Source organism: Leptonychotes weddellii, chromosome 16, assembly GCF_054177405.1.
Source record: "Leptonychotes weddellii isolate Sample4059 chromosome 16, ASM5417740v2, whole genome shotgun sequence".
In the NCBI taxonomy this organism is placed as follows: Eukaryota; Metazoa; Chordata; class Mammalia; order Carnivora; family Phocidae; genus Leptonychotes; species Leptonychotes weddellii.
Window position 1 is genome coordinate 24282804 of NC_138384.1, and position 27995 is coordinate 24310798.

At 51.3% G+C, this 27995-nt stretch overlaps 1 protein-coding gene across 1 annotated transcript in view; it reads left to right on the forward strand.

Moving 5' to 3' along the window:
• The window catches only part of CNGB1 (cyclic nucleotide gated channel subunit beta 1), a 73057-nt gene extending 45062 nt beyond the window's left edge, over nt 1–27995 (forward strand). The window contains exons 23-34 of the mRNA XM_081806522.1: nt 844–894; nt 1193–1279; nt 3104–3168; nt 3991–4113; nt 8640–8781; nt 9518–9677; nt 11628–11725; nt 11825–11908; nt 15270–15388; nt 15653–15799; nt 22147–22366; nt 24984–27995. Of these exons, the coding sequence (XP_081662648.1) occupies nt 844–894; nt 1193–1279; nt 3104–3168; nt 3991–4113; nt 8640–8781; nt 9518–9677; nt 11628–11725; nt 11825–11908; nt 15270–15388; nt 15653–15799; nt 22147–22366; nt 24984–25226 (1539 nt within the window). The 3' untranslated portion in view covers nt 25227–27995. The remainder of the gene's footprint in view (nt 1–843; nt 895–1192; nt 1280–3103; nt 3169–3990; nt 4114–8639; nt 8782–9517; nt 9678–11627; nt 11726–11824; nt 11909–15269; nt 15389–15652; nt 15800–22146; nt 22367–24983) is intronic.

A 27995-nucleotide genomic window follows, 5' to 3' on the forward strand; every position in this document is an offset into this window, starting at 1 on the left:
CTGACAGAATTAAAGATGGAAAGAGGACCAGAGAACGACCCTGAGGTGGACCTGGTTCAAATCCCAGCTCTACCACCACTAGCTGCAGCCCCCCCCCGAGCCTTAGTTTTCTCATCTGTAAAATGGGGGAAGTCATTGTTCCCACCTCATAGCGTTGCAGTGAGGGTGGATTGAGATGGTGTCCACAGAGCGGTCAGCACGGGAGCTGCGGGCGAACAGCATTTCCTGGGGCAGGGGGTCCTGCAAAGAGCACGCTGCTTGGACCGGCATCGGACCCTGTGCCCTGGTGCAGGCCCCACTTCCCAGGGAGGAAACTGAGTCCGGATTTTGACTTGGCGAAGGCAGAGGGCCCAGTCCCTATCTCTCTGTGCAGGTCACTTTCCAAAATGCCACGCTGGTGGGGCCTGCTCCTCTGTGTGCAGGAGGGCTGGGGTTGTGTCTCTTAAACAATTTAAAGGAAAAAGAGTTCCCTGGGCAGCCTCTTTCCCCAGCCTGATCAGAGCAGGAGGCGGTTCCTCAGTAAGCCAGGTTGCAAATGGTCCAGGTAAGACCCACGTGCTAAGAGAATGAGCCTAATATTGACTTTCCAGCTAGGAAACCGGAATCTAGCCAGATGACCTTGGACAACTCCCCCCCTCCCCCAGGAGGTCCAGCCTCCTCTCCCAGAGGTCCAGCCTCACTGCCTGCAGACCCTGAGTCTTTCTTTCCCCAAAGCTCCGCTGGTCCCCCGGGCTGTTACTCTGATAGGAAGGTGGAAACTCGGCAGGGATGTCCATGCTGCTCCCACGGGGTCAGGGATTAAGCTCTCAGGCCGTTTCATGGTCAGTATTCCATTTCTTTCAGATGGACAAGAAGGAGATGCGCGATAACTACCTGAAATCTCAGCGCTTTAAGGTGTGTGCCAAGGGGAAAAAAAAAAAAAAGGTGTGTGCCAAGGGGGCAAGCTTCCGCCGGGGCTTGGAAGGTGGTGTTGCTGGGGGCCCTGGGTGCTTTGGGGCCGGTGCGATGTGATTCCCCCCAGAATGACACTGGGTAGGCAAACGGAGGCTTGTGGGTAAAATCCTCTCTGCCCGCTGCTGAGGCATTCTGACCTCACCCTTCCAGGGAAGGTAGAGACCCTGTCACTCCCCTTACCTCCCAACTCCCTGGGGCGGCCTGTTTTATACATTGCGGTGTCCCACTGGGATTTCAGATGGACATGCTCTGCCTCCTGCCCTTGGACTTGCTCTACCTGAAGTTCGGTGTGAATCCCCTCTTGCGCTTGCCCCGCTGTTTGAAGGTAGGCTTCCCATCCAGGGCCTTCAGCTCTCCCGTGCTCTGCACTGGCATCTTGATGTCTGCCCTGAGCAGCACTGGGGAGCGGGGGCGGGGTGGGGGGGCATCAGGGTGGCCCCAGGGGGCATGGGAAGTTCCTTAAAAGTGTTAGAGATTCTTCGTTGTGCTGTGTGTTAGGGATTATTCCGGAAGCTTTAAAAAGTACGTACTCCTCAACCCCACAGTTTAACAGAGATGAGTGTTGTTAATAGCAGCATTTTACCAGAGAGGTTAAGTAACTTGCCTTAGGCCACACAGGTAGGAAGGAATGGAGTCTGGGTTTGAACCCAGGCAGTCTGCCTCCACGGTCTATGCTTTCAGTAATTACAGAAACACAACAGAGGGACTTCTGCTTTATGATGGTCTGCGTCTAAAAGATGGGGACACAGAGGCTTGAAAAGCTTGGGTGACTTGCCCAAGGTCACAGGAGCCAGGAAGTACCCGGGATAGATTTGGACGTGCAGCCCGATACCTGTTCTCATTGTTGGTTGTTGCTCAGTGTCATGACAGCTATCTTTCCTGCCGCTGGGGCAGAGCCGGTGTCCCCGTGAAGGTGACACAGGGTAAAGGAGAGACCAGGCAGTGGTCCTTTTAATGTGACCAGGGTCGACAGCCAGTCAGAGTACTTGGGATCCCCCAAATGGGTTTTCCTGGCAGACCAATTGTGGACCCACAAGCCGAGTTTTACCACCTCCCCCCCACTGCCCCCCCCCATAGCAATGGGATCCATATCTGGTGTTTAGCATGACTCAGGACACAACTCTGAGCCTTAATGGAGGGAGATCCAAGCCCACAGCCCCCTGCATCCAATGTAAACCCTGGAGAGACTTCAGAAGGACCCCCTGGAGGATGACCAGCCCATGGCTCGGGGAACTTCCCTCACGGTCGTTCTCCAATGTCCAACAACACGTGTGCGGCGTGTTGCCGCTTTGAGTGTCCTCTGGGTTCGAATCCTGCCTCTGTCACTTAGCAGCTGTGTGCTTTGAGCAGGTGACTCAACGTCACGAAGTGCCAATGTCCTCTCTGTAAAAGGAGAATGCTACCACGTACCTCACGTGTAAATAAGCAAGAAGGTAATGAATATAAAGTGCAGTCATCAAAGGTGTTCAGTAAAGAAGAGCAGCTACTATTGGGGCGCCTGGGTGGCTCAGTCGTTAAGCGTCTGCCTTCAGCTCAGGTCATGATCCCGGGCTCCTGGGATCGAGCCCTGCATCGAGCCCCGCATCGGGCTCCCTGCTCGGCGGGAAGCCTGCTTCTCCCTCTCCCACTCCCCCTGCTTGTGTTCCCTCTCTCGCTGTGTCTCTCTCTGACAAATAAATAAATAAAATCTTTAAAAAAAAAAAAGAGCAGCTACTATTATACTTTTATTATTATAGACAAGCCTTTGAAGGATCTAAGTAAGGGGTGGTAGGGATGCTGTTTCTTTATAAAATGGTTTCCTTTATCAGTAAACGTTGCAAACAGGGTCCTTAACCTGAGATGTGTGTACCCCTGAAAATGTCATGCTAGGCTTCGGGAGGTCTAGGAGTCCCCTTACACATCGGCAAGCTGCGAGAACAGGACTAGGTGTAATTTCTATGGGAAGAGGGGTCACGGTTTCCCGCCGATTGGTAAATGGAGTTTCTGGCCCCCACCCCTCAGAGGGCTACGGACCTCTGATGTTGAATGCTCACTGTCCAGCCTCCTCTGGGGGGCGCTGCAGAAAGAGCCCTCCGCACTGGGGGACGGGGAGGGTAGCGCCCCACCCCACCGACAGCGGGCTGTCCTGATGCTTTGCTCTTCCTCCCAGTACATGGCCTTCTTCGAGTTTAACAGCCGCCTGGAATCCATCCTCAGCAAAGCCTATATTTACAGGTGAGAAACACACGCACACGACATGGGCCTTTCGCAGTAACAACGGAGCAAGGCGTTCTCTACTCATATTTCTTCCCCTTTCAAGCTCCTCTGGCCCCGCAGGCCCCAGTGCTACCGGAAGCCAGGCCTCTTCCTGGCCCTTCTCTGAAGGGATGTTTGTTTTTTTAGAGAGCCAGGAATGTCCCATTTCCCCCAATTGTGCGGAGGGCACACAGAGGTTCGTATGCTTGGCTCACCGCTATTTCCAGGGAGCCGGGTGTCATTTTGATCTCAGCGCAGGGAACTGGGCCCCTCAATCCAGCTCGAACACGGGGGGGGGGGGGTGTTTGTAAGGACAGTGGGCCATCTCTTGATGTCGGAGAGTGGGGCACAAGCCCAGCCAGGCCACACACGGGGACAAAGCTTCTCCATGTCGCTCACAGAGGGGCCCTTCCCTGCACGCGTCCGTCCCTTCCCCGCCCCTCTCCAAGGATACAGCCTCTGCTGTCCTTCCCCGTCCTTCACTCCCCCAGCACTGTCTGCACACGGAACTCAGGGCCATCCCAGCCCCTGGCCTGGACAACTCGCTGTTCACACGCCACCATCCCTAGCTGGCGAAGTCTCCGAAGAGCATGCGGTTGGCCCAGTCCATCCGGCCAGGTGTCTGCCAGGTGTCCATCCTGCCAGGCAGCGGGCCAGGGCCGTGACGCTCCACCAGGGGCATGTCCAAGGCGGGTGGCAGGGGAGGTGAAGGTGGGCTTATTCCCTGCAGTTCCTACCCTTGGGGTGAGAGGTCATGGCCGCCCCCCTGCCGCTCTGTTCATGCGTTTCCTTCTCCTGCAGGGTGATCAGGACCACGGCTTACCTGCTGTACAGCCTACACATGAACTCATGTCTGTATTACTGGGCGTCAGCCTATGAGGGCATCGGCTCCACTCACTGGGTTTACGATGGCGTGGGAAACAGGTGAGCCCCACTCTTCTTCCTGGGGCTATGATTCACGGAGAGTCCCAGAAAGAGATGCCATTGCTGCCATGTTGTGGAGGCTGTCTTGCTCCCGAGGAAGTTTGAGGACCGCGTCTCTGCGTCCTCACTGAGCTAACATTTCCTGAGCCCCCGCCGTGTGCCAGGCACAGAGGGGCACAGACAGGAACAAGACTTGCTAGAGAGATCCTTTCAGCCTCCTAAAGCCTAGTAGAGTTGGCACCTTCGCTTCCCATGTGCCTCTACTCCTCTCTCCCATGGACACGGCCAAGTGGGACGGAGGCCAGAACACACTTCTCAGCATAGCTCCCTGGGCATCACTAGCCATGCGGGAGCTGGAAAACAAGGTGAAACCTGCTTGCCAACCCAGACAGCTGCCATACATTGTGGACATGCTCGAGTAAGGACAATGACAATAGTATTACTACTGATCATAGCAGCAAGCACTTAGAGCAGAGAACGCTTATTCTGTACTAGCCCTGCTTTAACTGCTTAACACAGTAACTTAATCCTTCCAGTCATCACTCGAGATAGGCACTATCATCATTCCCATCGTATAGAGGAGGTAACAGATGGGAAGTCACTTCCCAGGGTCACACAGTTAGCTCATAAGTTCCAGAGCTGGGATTTGAACCCAGGGCTGCATTCTTAACCAGCATAAGCTCTGCCTGGTGCTGGAGAGGCATGGGGAAGGTGGCACTGGACAGTCAATTCCAAAAAGCCACGTTTGATTTTGGCCTTGGTCGGTGGAGAGAAGGGGCAGAGAAAGCTGTGGGGGAGGGAGCAGCCGGAAGAAAGGCGCAGAGTTGCAAAATGGCGGAGTCAGGGCTCTGGGAGCCATCTTGGATGGTGGTGGGGACTATCCGGATACGGTGGCGCTAGCCACAGGGGGCCACCAAGTGCTTGAAACGCAGCGTGACTGAGATGTGAAATACAGGTTCAGAAGATAGGAAGAAACATGTCAACTGCCTTATTACTGACGCCTAAAATACTGGTTACGTGTTGAAATGATATTAATGTTGATATTTTGGGTCACTAAAAAGTGATTGTTTTTGAGATAAATTTCACCTGTTTCTTTTGACTTTGCAAAAATGTAGCAACTAGAAGATTTTAAATTACGTAGGTGGGTCGCATCGTATTTTTATGGGATAACAGCGTTGTTCTAGGCAATGGGGAGCCAGTATGGAGTTCTTTTTTGCTGTTCTTTGTTTCATATCTATTTATTCTGATTACTGAAGAAGTATCAGAAACATTCTTCACTATATTTCTTTGCTTCTAAGATGCAGTTCCTTCTATGACACATTGAGTCAATGCAGCTTTTTGGGAAAAAAAAAGAAATATTACAATAAATGGACACATAGATTGTAAGATCCATCCCAATGTTAGAAATGTGAAAATGTGGAAAAATATGTCACCCACAGGGATATAGAATAACATGATATCGTGCATATTTGCCCATCATTAATTTTTGTAAAAAAACCATGATACTGATGCCCTCTCCGTGCAGAGAGGCCAGTGTTTATTTAATTATGGCCTCATCCCTGGGCACCGAAGGGTCTCCAGTTCCTCAGTCCGACGCGTGACACTGCAGTGAACATCTTTGTATCTGAATCTTTGTCCTCTGGCCTGATTGTTTCCTCACGATAAATTCCTAAAGGGGGATGGCCTGGCCAAGAATATGAACATTTTTAAGATTTAAAAAAAATTATTATTCTTATCATTAGTACACTATTTTTTTAGAGCAGTTCCAGGTTTCCAGAAGAGTCGGTGGGAAAGTGCAGGACGTTCCCGTAGGCTGCCATAATTTTAAAGGTCGGATGGGTATGGAAAGATAACCCAGCTACCCTCTGACCTCTTGCCTCCAAACCTTGGAAGCAGGAAGATGACAGGACCCAGAGGGATCTCAGAAAGATGACTCTGCTGGGGAAGAGAGGGGAGGAGGGCCTGGGGGGACGGGGGCGGGGGGAGGGGGGGAAGCTGAGGAACCGGTTACGGGGAACAACAGACAAAGGGTTGGTGTGGTCAGGGGGAGGGAGGGCAGTGCGGGAAGGGCAGCAGAAGCACCTGGGGTCCAGGTCAGGGGTGTGAGCCTGGAGAGCCAGGGCATAGGCTTAAGGGACAGGAGTCCTGGGAAGGGAAGAACTTGCTCTGTGACCTTGGCTGAGGCCCTTCCCCTTTCTGAGACTTAGTTTCTCCTCTACAACCTGAGCATAGTATTACATTCAGATTTCTTGCGAGGAATGAGAAACTCATGTATGTAGCATGTGGACAGGAGTCAGTGACCATTTCCTAGCTATGGTCATTCTTATGGGGAAGCCAGCGTACCAGGAGAGGGGTTCCTAAGCCGGGATCCAGAGATGGATGGGGGTCCCACCACCACCCTCCTGGAAATTGGAGCTAAATTTTGAGGACATGCTGGCTTCCCTAAGGAGAAGGTTTCTAGCTTTCCTTAGATTCTCAAAGAGGTTTGTGCCCCAACAAGCTGAGAACCCTGGTCCCAGGACTGGGCCTGGCACACCCATCACGGGCAGGCCTGCGGTGGAAGGGCAAGCAGGGAAGGGGAGGACAGGGACTTCCTTCTGCAGCGACTTGGAAGGGGGACGCTGTCTTAGCAGTCTTATTCTTCTCCAGATGAAAATCCTACAGGGAACCCCCAATATGTGCAAAAAAGCACAAAGAGTGAAGGATCCATCCAGAAGTCCAGTATCACGGGTAATAATCACTTTCAAAATAGAGACCATTTGTTGAGTGTCTGCTCTGGCCCAGGGGCTTGAGGACCCAAGTTCCCACATATCTGGGTCCCTCATCCTGTTCTGCTTCTGCCTGGCCTGGAGCATGCAGGGGGTCCCCACAGGCCCAGTAGCATGGAAGACACGAGGACTTCAGGGAGACCCCTAAGACGTGCCATGCTAATAGAATATCTCCAATCAGAAAGAGTTTGGGGGAAGGTTTGGGGACATTGTTCCTGTCCCCTTTCTGTTGGGGGTCCAGGAGCACCCACTCTGCTCCCAGACAGCGCTCAGCTCAGTCCCTGCTTAGGGCTGCTTTGCACGCCCTCTGGTGGCCAGGAACAGCATGATGGGGGTCTTTATGGGGGAGGCCCATGTTGTCCTGTTTCTATGCACCAGGTGGGAATGAGGTGCAGGGTGGTCCAGCGCCCAGCCCCAGGCCCCCCAGCTAGTAGTCAGGGGCAGAGCCCCAACAACCTCTGCCTCCCCCTCCCAGTGCTCTCTGCACGATTTCTTGCCTGTCCCCACTAGATGGTGAGCTTCTTGAGGACACAGGTGAGTCTGATGTTCCCTAACTGCAGACATGTGGCAGGTACCAGCGACAGAGAAGGTGGTGGCTGACATTGACTGAGAGCCCGTCATGTCCCAGGCGTTCTTCTAGGACCTCATTTTGTCCTCACGATCCCCCACGAAGGATGTGCTACTGCCGTGGCCATTTTAGGAGAAAGAAGCCGAGGCTTGCTGAGATTAGTAATTTGTCCACGTTAGGTGGTGAATAAGTGGCAGAGCTGAGTGTGAGCCCAGGCAGTCCCATCTAGAGCCCATGTTCTAACTATGACTCTGCATAAATAGCGGTGAACAGAGCCCAGGCGAGGACCCGTTTGGGGTCGTCCCCAGACTAGATGATTTGCCAGCCGGATGATGGTCTTGATTTTGGAGCTGAGCAAGGACCTCAGAAGTGCGGGTGTATCAGGACACTGGGGCCAGCGCAGGCTCTGGACGCCTCCTGCGTGCCCAGGTAGGAAGACAGGAAGGCACAGGAAAGCCAGCTGGGATTGTCCTGTCGTTGAGCCCTGGTGACGTCACTCATTGCTGACCCCTGGGAGGGCCCAGCCTCAAGGTGTGAACAGATGTATGAGGGACTCTTACTTCTCTGTGATAATGAGATGAGCTCGGGGCATCTCCTGTGCCCATACCTCCCTTCCCTGGTTCCTGCGTCCATGGAGCGACATTACCAACTGTGGGTGACAACTCAGAGAAGCAGATGACAGACTGAATTCTAATCCCAGCTCTGGACCTGGCCTACTGGTGACCATGAGTGCTTCCTTTGCCTTCTGGGGCCTCAGTTTCCCTGTCTGGGAAAGGGATGGGCAAGGGAGAGGGTCAGAAAACGTAGTCCTCGAGATGTCTTCCAAGTTCAATGTCACTCTTGCTTCCCATGAACCAACATGGTGGGATGACAAAGGGAAGTTAGTGGAAATTGAAAGAATATTGAGGGAGCCCAGACATCAGAAGTCAGAAGACCCTGGTCTTCCCTCCTGCCAAGTCTTTCTAGCAATCTCCTGGAGGCTTGATTTCCACATCTGTAAAGGGAGGTGACAACATGTCTCTGCATCTGTGAATACAGTCTGCAGACCGCATGCTCTGTGGGTGGGAGGCTGTTTTCCTTGCACGTAGAAACAGATGTGCATATTGCACATCTGTTAGAGCGGGCCACCCAGGCTCACCGGGGGGGGGGGGCCTTTGCTGACTGAGGTCTCTTTCCTATTCCCTCTCCAGTTACATTCGCTGTTACTACTGGGCTGTGAAGACCCTCATCACCATTGGTGGGCTGCCTGACCCCAGAACGGTCTTTGAAATCGTCTTCCAGGGGCTGAACTATTTCACGGGTGTCTTCGCTTTCTCTGTGATGATCGGACAGGTAGCTGGGTCACTAGTCTGACTTGCCACCCACCGGCCTGCAGGACCCCCTCCCTCCCACTGCTGCCAGAACTGTCATCATCTGTGGCCATTCGTTTTGGACTAAGTCCAGGAAACACCACGGGACCTGGACTCAGGAGCCTGGAGCTCTGGGACCTGCTGGGTGAAGGGGATAGGGGTGGAGGTCTAGGTCCCATTCTTCTCTACGGTTGCTTCCACTGGAAAGGTTGGTCCCTTTGGGATGTCTTTGGAGAGCTGGGCTGAATGGCTTTCTGCAAAGGCTGGGGATTTGGGCTGTTCCCTCGGAGAGAAACCCCTGGGGATGTCTAATGTGCAGGGGTGCGTCTCCTATTTTAATCAGTGCATGAGGCCACGGTCAGGGGGCCTCAGAATTGGGTCCTGCCCTGAGGAGCAGTACACTGGGTTCACATTTCCTGCAGTGATGTCAAAGTGGCCTCTGGCACTGAGGGGCCAGGTCGTACCAGACTCAGCCTAGCCCAGCGAGGTATTTCCTCCTAGCGGGTGGCTGCACTCAGCAGCCTCACTCCTCCCGTCCCGTGTCCACTCTGGGGGCAGAATTTCTCCCATCGGCAACCTTCTCTGTGTGTGGACATGGGTCTCCCTCTCTCCTGATCCCCCTTCTCGCACACCTCCGGTCTGAATAGAGTCCATGTGCTTGTGACACCCCGCCCCCCAAAGCCCCACTCTGCCCTTTGACGCTTCCTCCTTGCGCCTAGATGAGAGACGTGGTGGGGGCCGCCACAGCTGGGCAGACCTACTACCGCAGCTGCATGGACAGCACCGTGAAGTACATGAACTTCTACAAGATCCCCAGGTCCGTGCAGAACCGGGTCAAGACCTGGTACGAGTACACCTGGCAGTCCCAAGGCATGCTGGGTAAGACAGGTGCCCACGGCTGCCACCAGCTATCCTCTGGCCCCCTCCTCCCAGGGCCCTACCTCTGACCCGTGTCCCTGAGGTCCTGAGCACTGGGGCCTCTTGGCTGTGGCCCCAACATATTCAAGTGAGGGGCACCCAGGGAGGCCCATGCGGTGCCCCAAGCTGGGCCGTCAGGAGACCCCTGAAGGCTTGAGAGCCTTGTCTTCTGGACACCCTGCCTCCCCTCCCTTCCCCTGCCTTGAAATGCATCCCCATCAGAGATGGAAGTACAGCTGAAATCAGGACAGAAAGAAGACCCTCTCTCTCCTTCTCTTTCCATAGACACACATATATTTAAAGATCTTATTTATTTATTTGTCAGAGAGAGAGAGCACAAGCAGGGGGAGCAGCAGAGGGAGAGGGAGAAGCAGGCTCCCCACTGAGCAAGGAGCCCGATGTGCGACTCCATCCCAGGACCCTGGGATCATGACGTGAGCCGAAGGCAGACGCTTAACTGACTGAGCCACCCACGTGCCCATACACATAAAGTTTTTGTAAATTTGTTGATGTTATGCTTTTCTTCTGAAATTCTTTGGCCGCAACAATGCGTTTAACTCCCCACTGTTTCTGCTTTCTTGTCAATGATGGGGTGCGCTCAGTAATTCCTGCGAAGTGGGACAATCTTACCTGTGCGCTGTTTTCAAATGTAGTGACGTTTTCCCGAATTCTAAATGGAACCCTTAATGAAATGGGAATATGCTACTTATATGTTAATTAAGTCACAATTCCCCCCCCCCCCCCAGTCTCTCTCTTTTTTCTGTCTTTGGGAGCTAGTACTTTTGTTTTCAGAACTTAGACATCATTCCGGGGGCCCCTGACAAGCCGGGGGCCACTGGCACTGTGTCTTAGGACCCCTCAATGCTCTCAGCTAGTTCAAGGGCCCCCCTGCTTCCAGGGGTTCCCTCTGGCCTCGAAGAAGCCACACTTCAGCTCCAGGTTCTCCTGAGCTGAGGGGGCTGTCACAACTGTGGACAGCCGAGTGGTCGAGGTGTCCTTGGTATCCTTTGCTGGCTCACTCACTCTGTACAAGGCATGGTCCCCGTCCAGCACCTCATTCCATTCCAGGAACAGACCTGTGACATCCGAATCGTTGTCCCCTTCCACAGAACCACACATGAAGGGCCAGAGAGGGCTTCCACCTGCCCAGGGCCGTGCAGATCCACACTTGAGCCCACAAACGATTGTGGTGCAGTGGGAGGGGCATTGGGATTGGGGGTCAAGTTAGTGCATTTCCTGTCCCTAGTACCGACATTCATTCCATGCCAGGCTCTCTGCTGGGCACTGCAGACCCCATCATGGACAAAACAGACTCAGCCCCTGCTATTCTGGGACAGGCCCTGGAGCCCCACGGCCCGGGTGGGATACCGACTCCATTCCCCTTGGGCTGTGAGGCTATGGGCAGGTCCCTGCCCTCCCGAGCCTCCCTTTCCGTAAAGTGGGCATTATAGTAGTGGGCACCTGTTGGGTTGTTGGGAGGATTTAATACAACCATCTTTGTAAAGCGCTCTGTAAAAACAGTGTTCGATATACCCTCGTCCCTGCTAACATTCTGAGAGCGTGAGAAGCGCGGACTAGCACGAACAAACCATTGCCATACGGGGTGTGATCAGCACAGAGACTGCTGAACCTAATAGCTGGTGTGTGGGTCTCAAGGGAAGGCTTCTTGGAGGAGGTGACAGTAGTCCTGGGTTCTGAAGCATGGGTAGAAGTTAACCAGGGAAGTACACGAGGGTGTTCCCTGGCAGAGGGAATAGCATCCGAAAAGCCCGGAGCGGGGGACTCTCGCAATACAGCGTGGCTCTGGAGGGACAGAAGAGTGGTGTGGCCAGGGCCCCGTGTGTGCCTGTGTAGGGGTGGCGGGTGGAGGCCAGGATGTGCCTCTGATCATTGTCAGTGTCTCCTTTGCAGACGAGTCAGAGTTGATGGTGCAGCTTCCAGACAAGATGCGTTTGGACCTCGCCATCGACGTGAACTATAACATCGTCAGCAAAGTGGCTCTCTTCCAGGTACGGCCCACCCAGCACCCCTGCCCCCGGGGTTCTGGGGAGCCCCAAGCCCCCACCCTCCTCTAAACGGGCATTCTTTCCCCCTCCTCTTGGGGACAGGGCTGTGACCGACAGTTGATCTTTGACATGCTGAAGAGGCTCCGTTCTGTCGTCTACCTGCCCAACGACTACGTGTGCAAGAAGGTGGGTGGCCCCAGGCAGCTGCAAGGCCGTCTGGGATTTGCAGCGCACCTGCCGGCCAGGAGCTGGGCTGAAGCGGGTGCCTCTGAAGGCCCAGGGAGAGCAGACTTGCTGAGGAGGGAGAGGAGATGCTGCCCCCGTGAGCTGCCCCCAGGGCTCCCGGCTTGTTTGGCACGAGGAGCTTTGTCCAGCTCCAGGCATTGCACTCGGGTGCGCATCAGGCTTTGTTCCCTTGACACAGGACCAGGGGAGCCAGGGTGAGGAGCCCCACTTTCCAGAAGAGGAAAGTGAGGAGCCTCGCGAGAGGTGGGGCCTTGACTGTGTTGATGGAACTGTTTCCAGGGTCTTGGTCTTCCTTTCAGGAAAATGGAGCGGAGGAAGGGCTGGGATAGGTCAGAGGTTGCAAACCAATGGCCTTCGCATAGGGGCCAGCTCGTGCACTGTTTCGTGGTTTTTTAGGTGTTTTTCTTTTTTTCCTAATCTTAAAAAAAATGTTGAAGTAGTCCCCAACCTTTAAAAATTTGAAGGTTTCACGTAAAAATCCAGATTTCTGGTTGAAAACAGAGCTCCACTTTCCCAAATAGCAAGAGTGGGTGGAGAAGGGGCTGCCCCCGAAGGGGGACGTCGCCCTCCCTCCTGATGCCACAGGCCCCACCCCTCCCCACTGCCCCATACCAGGCTCCCTTCAGTCTTTAAACTGCCCATCTGATCCTGGAAAACATTTGCATTTGAACCTGGGGCTACAAAGTGTCGAAGGCCCTTTCTGCTCCCATTCCCTGGGACTCAAGGTGAGACCACGGTCACCTGGAGTGAGTGGTTTGGGCGGAACGTCAAGAACTCAGATTTCAGTCCCCTTGTTACTGAGCTGTTGAGGCTGGGTGTGTGTATAGGGGTGAAAATAATGCCCAAGCAACCCCTGTGAGACTCAGGAAAGTTCAGCCCAAGAAGGCCCCCATCTCCAAGTTGTATGCTATATAGCAGTGAAGTTTCTGGAAGCAGAGAGCCCAGAGAAGTGGGGAAACAAGGCTACAGATGCTTGAAAACTTAAAGCTGCAGTCCTAGAGGCCAAGAGGGGTTTAGGAGCAATAGAACGATTTGTCTGACACTGGGGCTTTTTCCTCGCTGTGCAGCCTTGGGGCAGTGGCTTGCCCTCTCTGAGTCTCTTCTCATGGGTAAAGTCGGGATGTTGCTGGTACTTCCTCATGGGGTGGTTGTGAAAACTGAATCAGCTGTGCCTACAGAGTCAGGTGCCATTGTTGCTGTTACTATCCCTGGGGGTACGTAGAACTTGCTGGCAAATGAGGAAGACTGGACCAGGTGGTGGGAGTTGGCAGGGGGATGTTGAAGTGAGCACTTGATGAGCAACTGTGAATGGCGCCCTCTGCTGTCCAGTTTTGCTCAGCGATGATCTTGCTGAGACACCCTTGGGACGCCCCCCGCCGCCCACCCCAAGGGGGCTTAGTGAGGCAAGGGTGAGCTCTCTAGACCCTTCAGCCCCATGTCAAATTGGACACAGAAACAGGGGCATGGAACTTTCTTCCTGTTTGTTAAGAAGCTCATGCCTGTGTGAGGTGCCCAGGAAACGTTTGTCAAATGAATCCAGTGTCATCAATTTACCTATCCTTGCTCTTTCTCCTTTTAAACATGCCAGATATGGGGCATCTGGGTGGCTCAGTTGGTTAAGCAGCTGCCTTCAGCTCAGGTCATGATCCCAGGGTCCTGGGATTCAGTCCCTGCATCGGGCTCCTTGCTCGGGGCTCTTTGCTTAGCGGGGAGCCTGCTTCTCCCTCTCCCTCTGCCTGCCACTCCCCCTGCTTGTGCTCTCTCTCTCTCACTATCTCTCAGTCTGTGTCAAATAGATAAATAAAATCTTAAAAAAAAACCAACATAAACATGCCAGATGTGATGGACAGGGAGCCGGGGGCTTGTGAGGGCACAAGGATTGGAAGGTGCATGGCAGACTGGGTATTTTTTTTTCTTTCTCTTTTTCTTTTTTAAAAGATTTTATTTATTTATTTAAAATTTTTTATTTATTTTATTTATTTTTAAAAGAAAGAGTGAGAGAGAGGGCATGAGCAAGGGGCAGAGGGAGAGGGAGAAGCAGACTCTGCGCTGAGCAGGAGTGAGATGCGGGGCTCAGTCCCAGGACCCTGGGATCATGACCTGAGCCGAAGGCAGACGCTTAACCGACTGAGCCACCCAGGCGCCCCAGATTGGGTATTTCTGATTGCAGTCCACAGCAAGCCATTCATACATGCATGCATGCATGCATTCATTCATTCGTTTGCTTTAACTTGGGATTAAGACCATTGCATTAGTCTACTGCAGCTGCTCTGACAAAGGACCAGAGACTGGGCGGCTTAAGCACCAGAAATGCATTGTCTCTCAGTTCTGGAGGCTGGAAGTCCAAGATCAAGGTGTTGGTAGGGTTGGTTCCTTCTCGGGGCTGTGAGGGAAGGATGTGCTCCTCTCTCCTGGGCGTATGGATGGCTATCCTATCCCTGTGTCACTTCATCTCGTCTTCTCGGTATGCCCGTCTCTGTGTCCAAATGTCCCTTTAATAGGGACACCAGTCATATTGCATTAGGGGCTCACCCAACTCCAGTACAACCTCATCTTAATTTAACGAATGACATCTACAGTGACCCTATTTCCAAAGAAGGTCACATTCTGAGCACCTGGGGGTGAGGACTTCAACATATGGGTTTGGGAGGGACAGCATTCAACCCACAGCAACCATGAGGTCTGGAACCAGACTGTCTGGGCTCAAATCCCTGCTCTCCCGTGGCCTAGCTTTGCGACCTCGGGCCAAGAGTTCCTACCCCAGAGCTGTGGAGGATTAAGCAGGCCCAGCACTTAGAGTAATGCCTCACACAGAAAAATGTCGCACAACAGCTGGACTTCATTATCGACGTTGTCACCACTCCTGTTTCAGCTAGCAAACGCTTACCGAGCTCCTGAAGTGACATGTGCTAGGCACAGGTATCAATTTATCGTATGAACCATTGTTAATTTTTTCCATGCCCCCGGCCCTCCGTTGGCGTGTATAATTGGGAATTTCCAGAATGCCATTACAACTGTGCCTTCTAGCTTACCTAGTACTTTCTTCCCCATCACACCACTAACTCCCCACAGAATCCTGTCAGTTAGGCAGGCCAGGGGTGGCCACTCTCCCCAATCCACAGATGGGGAGACTGAGGCCCCAGAGGGGAAGTGACGGCTCCACACCACAAACCGTGTCAGTGGTCGGGCTGGAGACCAGCCCAGGTTCCTCTGAGCTGCGCCAGCAGCCTCCGGGCCCAGCCCTGCCACCTTTGTGGTCACTTTTGGCGATGGCAGGGGGCTCACACCCTCTCTGTTTCAGGGGGAGATAGGCCGAGAGATGTACATCATCCAGGCGGGACAGGTGCAGGTCTTGGGTGGCCCCGACGGGAAGGCTGTGCTGGTGACGCTGAAGCCTGGATCTGTGTTTGGAGAAATAAGGTCAGGGGGGAGCTGGGGTGAAATGAGCGGACCTGAGCCCAAGCTGGGGGGGAGGTGGCCAGTGGGGGAGGGGACAACCTCATCCTCAAGGGCCCTTTGGTGGGTCTGAGTAAGCCGCTGTGGATGCTGACATATGCAGGGTGGGCCCCGGCTCTCGCCCGTGTGGGGCTGCCACTGTGCTCTGGGCAAGGGGTGGAAAGGGACATTTTAGTGGGATCCCAACCCCAGCCTGCCAGCTCTCACCTCCTCCCTTCCCTGCCCCAGCTTGCTGGCTGTTGGGGGCGGGAATCGGCGCACGGCCAATGTGGTCGCCCACGGGTTTACCAACCTCTTCATTCTGGACAAGAAGGACCTCAGTGAAATTTTGGTGCATTATCCCGAGTCTCAGAAGTTACTCCGGAAGAAGGCCAGGTACATTTTTTTATTTAAAAAAAAAAAAATCCACATGTATGTCAGTGCACATTTCTTAAGGACTAAACCTTTATCTTATCTACCATAGTACCTTTATCATAATCAGGAAATTCAGTATTGAAATGATGCTATTATTCCCAGTCCATCTTCAAATTTGGCCAGTTGTCCCAATCATGCCTTTTATAGCCTTTCCTGTCTTCTTTTCCACTCCTGGATCCAGTGTCGGACCCCCTGTTTCATTACATAGCCTCGTATCTTCAGTCGCCTTGGATCTGGGATGGCGCCTCAGCCTTTTTCTATCTTCAGTGACTTGGATTTCTTTGAAGAGGACTGGCCAGTTTTTTTGTAGAATGTCCCTTCACTTAGGGTTAGCTGATGTTCTGATGTTTTCTCATGATTACCTTCAGGTTCTGCATGGGGGCAGGAATTTCTCAGAAGTGATGTTGGGGGGGCGCCTGGCTGGCTCTGTTGGTAGGGCATGCAACTCGTTATCTCAGGGTTGTGAGTTCAAGCCCCACGTTGGGCATGGAGCCTACTTTTAAAAAAAAAGTGATGTTGTGTTCTTCTTAGTACAGCGTACCGAGAGGCACGGGATGCTGGCTTCTCCTAGGATTGATGATTTTCCCTTTGGTCACTTGGTTTAGGTTTTTGCATGCTGAAGTTAACATTTTTCTCCTTGTAATTAATAAGTAATAAGCAGGGAGTCAGTCTGAGGCTATCTAGACCTCCTGTTTCCCATCAAACCTTCACTTGCTATGTTCAGCATCCACTGAGGGCTCCTTGCTAAATCAGTGATTGCCATCATGGTTGCAAAATGGTGATTTTTCTGAGTTCATCATGCCTTCTACATTTATTAGGAGCATTCTACTGTGAGGACGAGCTTTCTCTTCTCTCCCATGTATTTGTTTATTCATTTATCTATATCAATATGGATTTGTTTTGTTCCATAATAATGTTATAATCATTATTTTGATGCTCAAATTGTTCCAGATTTAGCCAGCAGGGACCTCTTTAGGCTGGCCCTGTGGCTCTTTGTTATGTCCCCAGACCATTTTAGCACTTCCTTGCTTACAAGCACAATAAGATGCTCCGGGCTCATCTTGTGACTTTCCTGCCACATCCCTGGGAATGGCCGTTTCTCCAAGGAGCCCGATTCCTTGCAGGGGGGAATGGTTTTTAGAAACCAACATCTGAGCACTATGTGTGCTCATGGCTACTAGGGTGCTATTAGGCTCCCAAGTGGACAGAGCTGGGAAACACACCTGCATGCCCCTCTATATATACAAATGCAAATATACATATATACACTCATATAAGTATATATATCTCAACATCTATTTTTTCCATCTGTATCTATCTAACAATTTCAGTCTAATACCACAGAGTTCTTTCAAATCTTCTCCTTTTCCCTATTTTGTAAATTCCTTCTCCAACACTGAGAGATTTGGATCTCTTTGCCCTCATTTGCATTCACTCATTTATTCAGTCCTACAATACAGACAAAGCAATTTCAGAATTGCTATCCCAAAGCACTGGGGTGGTGGGGAAGCCTTCTCAGCAGAATTTAATATTTGGTGCTGTTCTTTTTGTCTTTAGCCTAAGTACCTATGAGGTAAGTGTGTGTTCAGAGTTAATTGGATTCGTTTTCTTTTGCCTCCCTTGAGCGTGGTTGGTTGTTCATTTGAAATGTACCCAGGCTCATGTGTTTTGGTTTGCGCTCCATTTTTTTAATGATTCCTCCTGCCTCAATCCTTGTTGATTTTTTGTTGTTTTGAATATGTCATGCATTAACATGGTACCAAAAGTCATAATGCAACAGAATGGTGTGCCCGGAGAAGTGTCCCAGCTTCCCCCACTTGCTACCCCCGACTCTACAAGAGCCCAGTCTCATTAGTTTCTGCTGCTTCCTTAATGTGTTTCCTTTTGCAAAAATAGGCAGATTGGTGAATATTTTATTTTCCCTGTCTTACACAAAACGTAGCATACTGTAGATTTTCTTTTGCACTTTGCTTTTTTTCACATGACAACCAATCCTGGAAAACATTCTCTCTCAGTCCATAGACCCATCAGTTTCCTCATTCCTCTGACAGTTGCAGAGTGTTCCTGTGAATGGGCAGTTAGATTTCTAATATTTTGCAATTATAAACAGTGCCACAGCGAATAACCTTGTGCATCTGTATTTTGTACTGTTGAAGAGTGGGTAACTTTTTAGAGAAGCAGGCTTTTGCTTTCTGACCCTTAGGATCAGGTTTCAAGCTGAGTGACAGAGGCAGCATGGTTGTGATAGAAAATGCACAACAGGCTCGGGAAGCTGATGGGGCTCACACCCTATCTGTGTGAGATACTGGCTGTGTGGCTTTGGAAAAGTTACTTAACTTCTCTTGTCTCAGTTTTCTGCAATTCTGTAAAATAAGGGTATGTTAACCCCTTACTTTGTTGTTGGAAAAATTAAATAAAATAGCGTGTGTGCGAATGTCTCCAGCAGGGTACCGGCAGGTGGGAGAGCTCAATGAATATTCACAATCATAATTGTTCCTCTTTATCCGTTAAATCCTCTCTGTAATTTTCCCACTGGATGAAGCCTTTTAAATCTACATATCTGGATTTTCCTCCATGCCTTTTACCCCATATTCCTATCTTCTATCTCATTCTATGAAATGACACCATAAATAAACTGCACAGAGAGAGGTCATGATAAAGGGCACAAACTTACAACATCCACTCATCGCGCACAATCATTTATTGAGTACATAGTTCTAGGCCCCAGGGACACAGCAGGGACCAAATAAAGCTGGCATTCTAATAGGGGAGGCCGACCGTGGAGAGATGAATGATTCTGTGATGTGTCAGCTGGGGACAGGACTACAAGGAAACAAAAAGCCACATTGAGGAGACGGAGGTGATGGAGGGAGTTCCTTGAGAGAGGTTGGTCAGGAAAAGCCATTCTTAGGACCTGGCATTTCAGCTGAGACCTGCACAGAATGAAGAGTGAGTGGGACTGCTTGCAGGGAAGAGCATTCCAGCCAGAGGGGACAGCAGGTGGAAAGGCTCAGTGTGTGTGTGCAGACCAGCCAGAAAATAAGTGTAGCTTGATTTGGGATGGGAGAAGTCAAGGGGATAAGAGTGGGCAGGGCCTTGTAGGTAAAGCCTTGCAGTGACTTTGGGTTTTGCTCTGAGGGAGATTGAAGCTATGTAGGGTTTTACACAGACTGGTGACTTGAGGTGACTTAGATTTTCACAGGATCCCTTTGGCAACCCCAGATGAGTGGATGCTGTGTTGAGGTTAGAGCATAATACACACAGGATGCTGGGGTCCCCTGAGGAAGGAAGCTGCCCCATAACTCAATTTACCTGTTTGCTCTTAAGGAAGCTACTGCGCCCTTCCAAAGACTGGTCTGTTCTGAACTTCTCCCACAAACTCTGCCCACTTCCCCTGACTCTCCCGAGGAGCAGGGAAGTATTGTCAATCCTCATGATTCACATAGTTGCAATTCTGTATCTGCAATTCACCTACTCACTAAAATGTATTTGGAACCCCAAAATCAGCACTCCTGGGCATCCCCAGTAACTCGCGGACGTGCACAGAGACAGCAGTGGGAAGTTTGAGTTGCCCTAAGTGCACGTTCCCAGCAGAAGTTGACCAAGGTGATGCTCCACTTTATTGTTTCAGCTCAGAAGCATCTGAACACTTGTCAACAAGAATCTGTTCGTGGTCTATTTAGTACCGCATTTTTCACATTTCTGTGATTGTCACTGGCGATTTCCCTATTTAAAATGGCCCCGAAGTGTGGTGCTGAGGTGCTGTGTATGTTCCCGAGGGCCAGGAGGCTGGAATGTCCCTTACAGAGAAGACGTGGCTTAGATAAGCTTTGCTCAGGCATGACTCATAGAGCTGTGGGTCCTGAGTTCCATGTCAATGAATCAACTGTATATTAAATCAGATGTCTTTAAACAGAAACACACACAAGTATTGATCAGTAGCTGAAATGTTGTCAGTGAGAGGCTCACCAGAAACCTAACTCTCTATTTCCGCCAGAAGCAATGGTTTCGGTACTCACTAATTCAGTATTTGCAGGGACTCTAGAGAACGACACTACCACGAATACTGAGAATTGACTGTTTCTGTCTGAGAGCACGGGCCAGTTTTCCCTGCCCTCCCTTCCTCCCCCTGCATGAGGAGCGAGGCCCAAGAAAGCCACGCTTGTAGCCACCAGCCACTCCTTTGGCTAGGTGAGGTGACGGGTTGGCAAATCAGCTAGGATCCCGCGGAGGCTGCTGACCATGCTAGGCGAGCTGGCAGCCAGGCGCTGGAGAACGTGAGGAAAGAGGAGGAGCCCCCGGGTCCTGCAGCACAGAGGCCCTGAGGCCAGCGCTCTAACATGATTCATCAGAGAGCCAGGTTCCCTGGACAAGCAAGCTTCAGGACAGAGGCAAGGGAATATGCGGGAGCTCTGCCCATCAGAGGGAAGACGTGGTCTGAGAACCACAGGGCCTGGGGACGTCTGAGCTGGTGAAAGCCACGTGCGGGATTCTGTCTCAACTCCTCACTTTACAGATGGGGGACCTGGGGCCCCAGAGACGTGAAGGGCTCAGCTCTCTGTCTTGGCCACTCCAAGAAATGGGGCAAGAAGGTTCCACGCATGCCATTCTCTTCAGGGATGAACGTGCGATCCTGCTTATAGGAAACCACGTCATCTGAAAGTGAGGCTGCATTTCCTGAATCTGGAAATGTCCCAGAAGCCAGCACAATGTTTCAGAAGAGGGATGGCCATTAGCCATCAGCCAAGGTCCCACAGAGGGTTCTTTTGTGTCATTTTCATACCACGCTGAGCCTTCCCACAGACTGTCATGCTGTGAATTACGGACTGAATAACACAGGTGATGGTGCCAGGCATGAAGAGGCCTCTGATGAATTATCATGTTTGTGCTCTCCTGGGGGAGCCCCAGCCAAAAAATGCAAGTCTTGGCCAATTAATATCAATATGCACAATTTAAATCCATTGCCTCTGATTAGATAAGCAGCCAATAATGTCCTCATTTTTAAACAAACAAGTTTTATTGGAGCCCTGATGAATGAATTTGCCAATTAGGAGTCTAGGCCCACCAGACTGCAGACGAAATTCATTTGTTCTTGAGCCAAACCACGCATCACATATCTGTAGCATGAACAATTCACTATCAAAGGCTGGGGCTCTGTTTGATGGAAGATTCTAGCTTTATTTACAGAGCAGCATGGCGTACTGCCTTTAGATCTGAGTTTTAATTCTGCACCCACCACTTCCTAACTGTGTAACCTTGGGAAAATTACTTACCCCTTCTGGTCTTCCATATCTTTATTTGAAATGAGGGAGAAAAATAGGGGCCTCCCTGTAAGGATTCTGTGGGATTTAAATGACAAAGTGTGTATCTGTTGTCTGTTGCATAATAATATTAGTACATGTTAGGTAGCTTCTATGGGTGAGAAGTCTGGGATGGCTTAGGTGGGTCTGCTCCAAAGCCATCATCAAGGTGCTGGCCAGAGCTGAGTCTCATCTCAAGTCTCCCCTGGGGAAGGACCTGCTTCCAAGGTCACATGGTGGTCACCCGAATTCAGTTCCCTATGGTTGTAGGACTGGGGGCCTCCATTCCCAACTAATTGTTGACTGGTGGCTGCCCTTGGTTCTTGCGACGTGGCCTCCCCCAACATGGCCCCTGGCTGCATCAAAGCCAGGAAGGGAGAGTCTCCTTGCAAGACAGAGATCACAGTCCCATGTGACATGTTCACAAAGGGGATAGCTCATCACCCTTGCTGTATTCTACTGGTCGAAAGCAAGTCACACGTCCCCCTCACCCCCGAGGGGAGAGGATCACACGGAGGCACAGACACTAGGAAGAGGGACCCCCAGGGGCCACCAGACTGCCTGTAAAGGACCGAGCCCAGGGCCTGACACGTATAGACACTCATTAAGTGTTGACAGAGGTGATGGTGAGGATAGTGACATGACAAGAAAGCAAAAGGAAGAGAAGAAAAGCTTTGGGTCTTTTTTCATCTGGGCATCCCGTTTCTGAGTCCATCTGTTATAGTATCATTCAGTATTTCCTGTGTGACCTCACAGAAGTGACTCAACCCCTCTGAGCCTCCGTTCCCTCCTCTATAAGGGTCCAGACAGTAAGACCCATGTCATTGGGGTTGTTCCGATCCGTCACTGAGATGCTGTGCATAAAGCACCCAACGCTGTGCTTGCTCACAGCCTGTTAGCCAGAACGACCACCCCCTGCAGCAGCTCCGGCAGAGGGTCCTCCACAGACAGGCCTCTCTTCTCTCCCAGAGCATGCTTGTGACGTGCGCGGGCACTGCTTTCTTTCAGGCAAATGCTGAGAAATAACAACAAGCCCAGGGAGCCGAAGAGCGTGCTCATCCTGCCTCCCCGGACAGGCACGCCCAAGCTCTTCAATGCCGCCCTGGCCGTAGCAGGAAAGGTGGGCGGCAAGGGGACCAAAGCCGGCAAGCTTGCCCACCTGAGGGCCCGGGTCAAGGAGCTCGCTGTGCTGGAGGCAGCTGCGAGGGAGCAACAATTGCTGGAACAGGTAACGCGGTGGGGAACCGGCGCCCCCGCCATTTCAACTTCATGCCAGAGCCCGGACTGTCCACCTTTCATTGCAGGGAATGTCTCCCCCTCCTTCCTACCGGTCGGGACGCCTTTGGTGGCAAGTGACAAATGCAGGTCTCCGTGCCAGCTCAAGTTAGCTTAAGGGAACAGGGAATCGATTGGGCCAAGTAGCTGCAAAGTCCAGGCAAGGCTGGATCCAAAAGCTCAGATATTGCCAGTGGGACTCGTTTTGCCATCCTGCCATGTCCGCTTCCCTCGAGGATGGCTTCAGATCGCAAGAGCACTAGGACTGCCGCCTCCTGGGTTAGCCACTCCCACCGGAAGCCCCTCTTGCCCCGTGATTCCAGCAAAAGTCCCAGGGCTCACCGTCATTGGACAGAATCGGATCTCACGTCACTTCCGGAGCCATTCGCTGTGGAGCCCTGGGAGACGCCAGGCTCCCATGCCCGTCCCTGGGCTGAGGGGGGCCAGTCCCCCGAGGGGAGTCCGTGCTGTTGCAGAGGTGGGAGCAGTGGGCGTGGGCAGGGAAGGTCTCTCCCCAGATGGCCGTGATGTTCTCATATTTAATCTTTGTGTCTGTGACAATTTAGGAGATTTGAAGAGAAGAAACCCTGCCGGCCGGCACAGTGCCGACTGTCCCCGCCCTCGGAAACCTGAAGGGAATTTTAAAATTAGTTCTGGGACTCTTTTCTGTGACTAATGCCAAAAATGCCAATTAGAATGATTGCACTAATTATGACTATTCATGACTGTCCTTCAGGGAGGCTGCTAGGAAGGGGGGCGGTGGGTAGGCAGGAGCTCAGTGGCAGGGAGGGTGCTGAGACTACACGACAGAATTCAAAGGAGCCCAGGGAACTCAGTCTCAATCCAGGCTGGTGTCAGAGTCCAGCGGACCCATCTGATCGTTTGACATCTGGAGTCTGGGAGGTGACATCAAAGCTACCCAGGGTTCCAAGATATTCTCAAGATACAGCCACCCGTGGCCCGAGACAGAGGACAGACAGGGTTGCCCGGCTCACTTGAGGCCAAGAGCTCGCAAGTGCCAGGGTCAAGGTCGAGCCAGCAAGCTGGGGTCTTTAGTGCCGGCTGCTACATGGGAATAAGCATACATGAATTCCAAGACTGTTCTCAGGACGGTGAAAGGCTTTATCTGAAATGGGGCTTATTTCTCCTGAGTATTAGCTCTCCACCCAGGCAGCTTGGAGAGGTGAATTAAATCTGCATGAGAGTTCTAATAAAAAGCAATTTCAGAACAATCAGGGCAGAATGGCAGAGTGCAAGGAGCTCTGAAATAACAATCCAAAGACACGGGTCTAAATCCCAGCTCTGTCACGGCCAGCTCTGTGACCTGGGGAAGCTCCTCATGCTTTCTGAGACCCAGATTACTCATGGTTGCCCCATGGGGTTGTAGAGATGAAACAGGATACCTTGGATATCTTTTTAAAAGCCTTTTGAACTTGGCAAAGCCCCTGACCAACCTCCCCATGATTCTTCTGGTTCTGTTCATAGCAGGATGCTTCTGGAAGTCCCATAATGGGCACCTGCCCTGGAAGTGTGTTGTCAGAGTTTAGGACAGACAGGGAAAGGCAGAACAGGTGCGCCAGAACATGCAGGAACACAGAAACAGAGGGAGGGACAGGTCCCCAGAGTTGCCCTGGGTTCTATGAGTGGGGTTCCCCACCCCACTTCCCTTCCTTCAACACCCTATGATTTGAGCAGACTTCAGGGGGTCTTTGTTCCTCAGAAGCATGCTGACCGCTCTCATTTTAAATTCACTACCACTATCTCAAGTGGGTCTCGGATAGTTATGGACCATTCAGATCTCCTCCTCTGGGGGCCACTCCCTCCCATTTATGTCCAGGCAGAGGTGGGTCAGACAGGGCAGGACAGGCCACGGGTATCCACGAAGGCTTGGGTTTTTACTGATACACAGACTACAGCCAGTGTCCACAGGAACCCAGAAGCCTGCAGGCTGGAAGTCCCCACCAAGTCCATAAGCATGGGGGCTCAGCCCAGCCAAATGCCAGTGGTACCCTGCCCATTCTCCTGGGGCATGGGGGTGGGCGTGGCGGTCTCCACCTTTGAGACCTTCCAGAAAGGGCGCCAGGCTGCTTCTGCCATCTCAGCCTTTGTCTTGTTTGCTTAGAATGTTTCTATTCACCCAGGAGCATCCAGCCCTGGTATCCAGGGTGGACGGGGCAGCCCGGGTGGACCCGGCAGCTGGCGCAGCTTTGCAAAGTCCTCGCTGGCGCCCCCTCCTGGTCACAGCCGCTCCTCTCTCCATAGCTCAGGGGCAGGCTTGAACCTGCAACTTCACTTGGTTTCTAGCCCCGCCAATCAACGGAGACCGAAAATATCCACCAAATCCAACCCTAAACTTTTAATCCCTAAACTTCCCCATAATATATTCTGTTTCTACCGAATAATCCTGATGCCGCTCTGATCCCCCACTTCCCATCCGTTAGATTGCACCCCTGGGCCCTCTGCCATCCTCCTCCTTGGGGGTCCGAGAAAGGGAATGGGAAGGTGTTCAAGACCCCTCCAAGATCTCTCAGACGTTCTTTGCCTCACCAATCACCCTTTCCGGATTTCAGGCCAAGAGCTCGCAAGACGCTGCGGGAGAGGCGGGCCCGGCCGCCCCGGAGCAGCCCCCATCGCCTGAGCCCCCGGCCCCGCGCTCTCCGCCACCTGCCTCCCCTGGGAAGCCCGAGGAAGGCGGGGAGGGGGAGGCCAGGCCCGAGGAGCCCTCGATGCGGATCTGCATGAGCCCGGGCCTGGATCCCGGTGAGCAGATCCTGTCGGTGGAGATCCCGAAGGAGAAGAAGGAGGCCGAGTGAGGAGGCCCCCAGCGCGCCACTCCCGGCAGGGCGGGTGCAGGCGCGTCCTCCCCGCGCCCCAGGCCGGTCCCCAGCCCCGCGCCGGCTTGCGCAGGCCCAGACTCCCCGGGGAACAGAGAGTCTGTCATTCCTGCCCCCCGACATCGGCTTCTGCCGGGGCTGGTCTTGAAGTCGACAAATGTAGTGTTCCTGTCCCTAAGTTCCCACCGTCATCTGAGAACCCTACCTCTCCCAACTATGATTTTTAAGAACAAAATTCTTTTCTGTTTTAAAAGTTTATAGGCAGAGCAGAGAACGGGGCTCCAACACCTGGGAAGCTCTGTTGGCGGCTAAGGGGTTATTACTGGATGTTTGAATTTCATCTCCCACATTTCAAGGATAGAAAACTTGCTAGCAGATGGGGCACCTGGCTGGCTCAGTCCGACGGGGAATACGACTCTTGATTGCACGGTCCTGAGTGCAAGCCCCACGTTCGGTGTAGAGATTACTTTTTTTTTTTTTTTAAGATTATTTATTTATTTATTTGACAGAGAGAGACACAGCGAGAGAGGGAACACAAGCAGGGGGAGTGGGAGAGGGAGAAGCAGGCTTCCCACAGAGTAGGGAGCCCGATGCGGGGCTCGATCCCAGGACCCTGGGATCATGACCTAAGCGGAAGGCAGACGCTTAACGACTGAGCCACCCAGGCGCCCCGAGATTACTTTTTTAAAAAACCTTGTCAGCCAAAAGGACAGTTGTGCTGTTCATTTGACTAAATGGGAATTACGGCTCACCTGACCTGATGATCCATGCCGGGCAGTCACATTAGGGATCTTGTGCTGGTTGGGGTGGTTAGCAAGGATCTTCCCCAGGCTGTTCCGAGTCGGATGCCAGTATGGAAGTGGGCTTACTGGCCACCGTAACTGTGAGCGATTCTGGGCACCCCTACGGGTCCCTCAGGTCTGGTCTGCAGGGCTTGATGCTTGCTTGCTTTTGACACCCTTGCTATAGGGATGATGGTAGCAACTTCCATTACTCCTAGGAGACAGAAATCACCGCTGACACCACTGACAGTCCTGAAGTTTCTCCAGATCAAGTCATGTTGCTGTAATGATTCAAGATAAAAGGGGGGTGGGGTGGGGAGGAGTCATTCAGTCACTGAATATTGGGAGGATTTTATTTGCATACCTATTGGCTCTTGGGGCAGTGGGTGATTAACAACAAAAACTAGTGTTGGACTATTTGTTTCCACCAGCAACAATGAACACAAAAGGCCCGGAATTCCAATAGATACTGCCCACTTTATATAAAATCACAGGACCTTGCGCCACTGCACCAGGGGCCTTTGAGGGCTTGTAAATGTTGTGTATTTGTCCATCAGACTAAAAGCAGAACATTCATTTCCCCTGTGAAAAAATGACACAATATGGGAGTTGCCAGGCTGCTCTAAACATTTCCAAATCCCAGGGTAATAGATTTATCTAGTTGATGACATGCCACATGATCTGAGTAATCACCACATTGAATATAATGATGAGCGGCATGATTATAGCCGTTTAAAAAGCTTTTATTAATTTACTTTAAAAGCTAATAACATATTTTCATGGGTACAAAAGGCTACCCAGTTAAAATGATCTCTCCTACCCCCGGTGCCCAACATCCGTGGTCCCCTTCCTGGAAGCAAACCACTACATCAGTTCCTTGTACCCTTCCTTTTTTCTTCTTTTTTTTTTCTTTACACAAATAGTAACATACTAGAGCTGCTGTTGTTTTGCATTTGATTTAATTTGAAGATCCTCCCTTAGTACATCAAGGGCGTGCTGATTTTTCATGCCTGCAATCTGGTCCATTGTATGCAAAGACCATAATGTTGAATTGCTCTCCACGGACAGGCATTTGCAATGTTTCCAGTCTCATGCTGTTAAAAAAAAAATAATAATAATGCTGCAATACACAAAAATCTTATACATAATTTCATACAGTAAGCACTGTTTTTAAATAGGGGAAGTCTGGAAGTTTGGGCTAATTTTTGTCTTCACCATCTCCATTTAGCATACTCATATTTGCACTACGTATTCTAAGATCCAAGCATAGAGAATGCTTCCAACTTTAGCCAAGGATTTCAGATATATCAATAAAGTTCATGTATTACCCTGCAGTAGATGGCAAAATATTTCAAAGGCACCTTTACTGTGAGATCCTATTTTATAAGGAATCTTTTTTTTTATATGAACACACTCATTCTTTTAGATATCAACCCTTGAATATATACTGCTTATTATATGAAGCGAGAGCTTCTTGAGGCTCCCAAGAATTGTCCCAGAAAGAAAATTGATTTTGAAATGAGATTAGCGGTGTCTTAATTTCACTGTGATATTTCATTAAACTTGATGCTTTCGCGAAAGTTGGACTGTAGATAAATTGAATTTGAGGCTAGCGTTATTCTCCAAATAGAATTGGACTGGTTAGTCACCAAGGTATGGATGGGACAGCTCAGAATACTGTAATTTTGCAGCTGAAACAGAATCTTTATGTGTTTGAATCTGTACCGATTTCAAATGTCTCCACGTTTCCTGTACTGTGGTAGAAAATGAATAGCAAACTATTTTTTTTAACTATATAAATATTTTAAATAAGATTAAAACCAAGAAGCTGTGTAAAATTTCATTATCAAAATGTGTTTGGCTACCTGGAATATTTTCATCTGTTTTCTTAGCAAACATGAACACTGTTCTTAGATGCTGGCTTTCATCCTATTACAATGCATTTTAATTAAAGTGTTTAGACAAA